We start from the raw sequence: 4,704 nt of genomic DNA on the forward strand, positions 1-4,704 counted from the left end.
ATAAGGACTTTTCTTGAGTTTGTTATTACTTACGGGATTTGATGCCAAACCGTGTGGGGACATTCAGTGATCTGGGCCATGCTGGAGATCTCCGTTAGACATCCTTTAGGGTCTGCCTACCCTAGCATGGTGCATCACCGGAGAGGGAGCCGTGCTCTCTGACACTGCATCCTGGTTCCCATGCACACCAGGGCAGCAAAGGGGCCTTGTCCCCAGCCCTGACCCTGCCACAGCGATGCAACTGCCAAGCTTGGTGCCAGCCCTCCAGCAGTGAACCCGTCCCGTGGGGCAGCCATGCATGCAGAGGTGGTGCTGCCCCAGTGCCGGTGTGGGTCCTGCAGCCCTCCCAAGAGGTCCAGCACTGGTGCCTCAGGAAGCCAAGGGGTCTGCTGGAGGGTTTAGCTCTGACTTCACAGCTCTGGGTAAGCTGGGGAGCAGACCTCACCCCAGAGCTGGTTGCAGACACAATTAACAAGGTGTCTGTGGGTTAAGCGGAATAAACGCTTAACAGATGTTGAGTTGTCCAGTCTGAAGCCAGCCTTGCAAATGGCACGGGAATGGGAGGAGAGTGCTAAAGAGGGCGGTGGCATAGCCTGGCAATGCTGGCTTACAGCTCAGTGACACTGATCTAGGACTGCGGTGAGGTATTTATCGATGGTTTGATACCAGTAGCTGCTGAGCTGCCAGAGCGCGTCCCTGTGCCGGCCCTGGGATGCTCCATGGCACCACTGGGGACCCGCATGGGCTCTGCTGCTGCAAGGCTGGTGCTGGCTACTTGGCCCCATGTTGCCTTCATCCCCCGGTCCTTCATCCCCAGGTGGCACTGCCACCTCTGCTGTCCTCCAGAAGACCGGCAGGTGGTGGTGAAGGTCCCAGCATCAGCACACCCTGCCACCATGCCAGCACCTCACTGCCCTGCCTGGTCCCTGCTCTGGGTTACTCCAAGAGTAAATGACTCTGCTTTCAGCAGAGCGAGGAGGATGTTTTTCACCAAGGGACACATCCTCCCCTGCCCTACACCAGCCCCTCATAAAGTTACCAGCTCCAAAATTACACATATATTCACAGAAAAAAGGATTCTTGCCAACTCCACTTTGCAGTAATATTTGTTGTGCTGTTGGACAGCAATGAATAACTTAGATCTGATCCAAGACTGTCCTCAGCAGTTTCCTTTTAATGAAGCACTTTTTTTTTTTTTTTTACAAGAGCTTCCCAAAGTCCCTTGATAGATAACCTGGGGCTGTAGCATTTGTCTTTGATACATTTCTGGCAGACAAATTTCAAAAAGATGAAAAGGGTCTTCCCAGCCCTTTCAGCCAGCCCCCCCATGCCACGCAGGAGCAGGGCTGGCTCCCCACACCCACCAGGGCACCAAGTGTCGGCACCAAAGCTGAGGTGCCAAGCCGTGGCTGACATCCCAATCTGTCACTGCATGTGACCCCGGTGAGCACTGGGGTGGCCCTGCCTGCTGTTACCCTTTGGTGCCTCCTGCCACCCTCACTTGATACCCATGAAAGGGGTCCCTGAAGCAGGGACCCCATCCTTGTGCTGCTGGCCCTTGGAGGAGCAGCAATGGGGCACGGGCAGCCTCGGAGACCAGCCGAGGCATGCAGAGGTGGCAAGTGGAGCTGAATTACGGAGCAAGGGAGAGGAGGCAGAGGAGGGGACTGAGCATCCTGTGCAGATGGGGACAGGCATCTGCCCCTTCGTTCCTCCCCTGCCCTCACTCCCCCGGTGGGACTTGCTGCCAATGGGAGCATCACCTTCTAGAAGACAGTGTACTGCAGCCAGACAAAGACCCACTGCTAGTGACACACAGGAGTACAAACTGGCCCAACAGGACTGACGCAGTGTGGTCCAGCAGAGTCAGCCGGCAGGTGATGGGTGAGGACTTGCTGATGTCTCCCAAGGCATTGTATGAAAAGAGGGGTTGAAAGAAGAGGGCAACAAGGAGGAGACTCCAACCCAGTCCTGAGGGTTTGCCAAAACACCCTGCGGTAGCATGTGAAACAAGTTAAACCGCCCCTGACAGATGCGGTCCCAACAGCTGTAGCCACTGCTTGATGAGCTGGCCATGAGTGCATTTAAGATGCTCTCCCAGACAGCACCCAGCCTGGACCAGGCTGGTGGGGCGATGGGCACCCCACATGCAGTGGGGAAGAGCAGGAGGTCAGCAGAGACTTCCTGAGCCTTTCTCTTCCTACCAAGATGTATGGGCCAAGGAAGGGAAGTGTAGGGGAAGGGGTACTGCACAGACACCCCCCAGCCTATTTTTGCTGCCCCAAGCATCTAGGGGACAGGGATGGCCCCTAGGAAAGGCTGCTGACTTCAGCCGTCAGCCTCTACTGATTGAGGGCAAAAAGGCATCAGTGTTTGCAGCCCAGCTCTGGGTCTGAATTCTTGGCAGCTCTCTGCAGGGAAGGAGCCTGAGACAGATCTCTGGCCATCACAGAAGTGTCATGACGTGCTGGGAGCTGGTAACTGTTGACAAACCGTTGCCCATATGTTTTACCCTCTCTGATGATACCCATCTCCAGATGATACAAATCTCTCCTGTGCCCTTGGTGTTCACACTCCTTCCCTTCTGTTTGCCTTTTCTCTCCCCTTTAGCTCCTTTATTGCCCTGCAGCAGTTGGTAGATCCCTAGAAAGATTTAACTCCTGGGCAGGTCCAGTATATTGCGGTTGATAAACGCCCCACAGCTGGGAGGTTTAGAGTACTGTATTTTTTTCTCAGAAAAAAAAACTTAGGGCCTCTTTGTGTAATCTTGAGCAAAGAGAAGCCACCAGATGGGCACACAATGATTAACTTTGTCCATGCAAACAGAGGAGCTGAGATCCTCACACAGAGGAGGTGTGTATGGGGAGAGACCCAGGTATAAAGGGACAGAGGCCAGCATGGAGTTGAGAGCAGCGGGACTGACTGCTCAGGCTCCCAGCGTCTGCTCAGCAGCACCGCGGTGATGGGTGAGTTCTCCTCTTCCCTGTGGCTCCTTTTCTGCAGCGCTCACAGCTCTGGGGGATGCAAGTAGAAAACCAAGTTAAGTGACAGCAATGGGCACCATGGGAGCGGGAGCTGATGAGAGTGTCCAGCGTCCGTTCCACTCCTCCCTTTCCACCCAGCTGTTTCTTTCTAGTTCTCTGCTGCTGCTGCTGCTGCTGATGGATTGTTTCCTGCATCCCTGTGAACTGCATGCTCTGCAGCTGGAGCACCAGGTTTTATACACCAAACTCAGCTGCAGTGCTTTGAACTATTTGCTCTGAATGTCCTTAACACAGATTTACTTCTTTCCCATAAAAATATCCTTTTGCATCTAGACCTGTAGAAAAACAAACAAAACCACATTTAGGAGAAACATGAGAAAATGTGACTGCAGGTTGCTGTCTGGTGCAGGGAAGAAGCTGACCAGGAGTGTGACAAAGCCATTTCTTCACCTTGCTTCAGCCCTGCAGGGGCAGAGCCTGCACTGAAGCTGCAGCTTGCACCACCCAGGGAGCCCCCTGCTCCTGTCTGTGCCCTGTGGCTCTGCCTTCCCTGGTCTGAGCTCCCCGGGGGCTGTCGGCAGGGGCAGAGGGGGCTGCCCAGGAATCCTAATGGTGCTGGGCCCTTTCCTCCCCAGGGCTCCAGGCTGGGACACGTTGGCTCCATGGGGACCTTGTCCTGCCCATGGTGATGGTGATGCTTCTCCTCTGCGTGAGCCCAGCACGTGCTGCCAGCTTCCAGGGTGGTAAGTACGGGTGCCGGGGGGAGAGTTGACAAGCTGCCACATTTGGGTGCAGCCACGCTGCCCGCCGCTGAGCGTGGCCAGGCTCCGAGGTGCTGGGTGCAAGTGTCCCCATGCCAGCAGCCACAGAGACAGCAGGTCTCCGCATTCAGACCTAAGCTGCAAAGTAGGGTAATCCTTGCCTGTCATCACTGGCAGATAAGAGGCGTTCCCAACATGTTCCACTGATTGCGGAGCACCCAGTGAGATCCAGCATCAGCAGCATCAGTACAGCTGCCCCACAGTAACCTGCCAGCGCATTCTCCAGTACAGGTCCCTCATGTCTTGCTTGATCTGCTGCTACAGGGTTCCCCGCAGACTGCAGCCACCTCAACAGCGGCAGCCCCAGTGGGGTGTATGTCATCCAGCCGGCAGGGTCACCCCCACGCGTGGTGTGGTGCGACATGGACACCGAAGGCAGGGGCTGGACTGTTGTCCAGAGAAATACCTACACCACCGAAATCACATGGAAGGAGTCCTGGACCACCTACAAGTATGGCTTCGGGAACGTGCAGGGCGATCACTGGTTGGGCACCGAGTACCTGCACCTGCTGACACAGCAGGGCACCTACAAGGTCCGCTTCATCGTGCAGAATAAAGCCAACGTCACCCATTACGCCGAGTACGACATCTTCAGCGTGGAGAGCGAGGCTAAGGGGTACCCGCTGAGGCTGGGCCGGTTCCTGGGCAGCGGGGAGGACTATCTGACCAGCTATCACTCCAGGTACGGGGGCATACACGACAACATGAAGTTCAGCACGGCTGACAGGGACCAGGACCAGCACAGTGGGAACTGCGCCAACAGCTATGGGGGCTGGTGGTACGACAAGTGCCAGAACGTCCTGCTCAATGGCAAGAGGTACATCTTCTGGCCAGGAGCCTGCTCAAGCGGCAACTGCACATCATCCCTCATCCTGGTCAAACCCACAGACGTGTGCTGA

The 4,704-nt window shown here is 55.8% G+C and overlaps 1 protein-coding gene across 1 annotated transcript; it reads left to right on the forward strand.

Moving 5' to 3' along the window:
• The first annotated feature begins 2,962 nt into the window (after window positions 1–2,962).
• Window positions 2,963–4,704, forward strand: LOC140661024 (fibrinogen-like protein 1-like protein). The gene is made up of 3 exons (XM_072882604.1): window positions 2,963–2,966; window positions 3,620–3,727; window positions 4,070–4,704. Exons 1-3 carry the CDS (start codon window positions 2,963–2,965, stop codon window positions 4,702–4,704), a joined length of 747 nt encoding a protein of 248 aa, XP_072738705.1.

The sequence above is a fragment of the Ciconia boyciana genome, chromosome 17 (genome assembly GCF_034638445.1).
Source record: "Ciconia boyciana chromosome 17, ASM3463844v1, whole genome shotgun sequence".
Lineage (NCBI taxonomy): Eukaryota > Metazoa > Chordata > Aves > Ciconiiformes > Ciconiidae > Ciconia > Ciconia boyciana.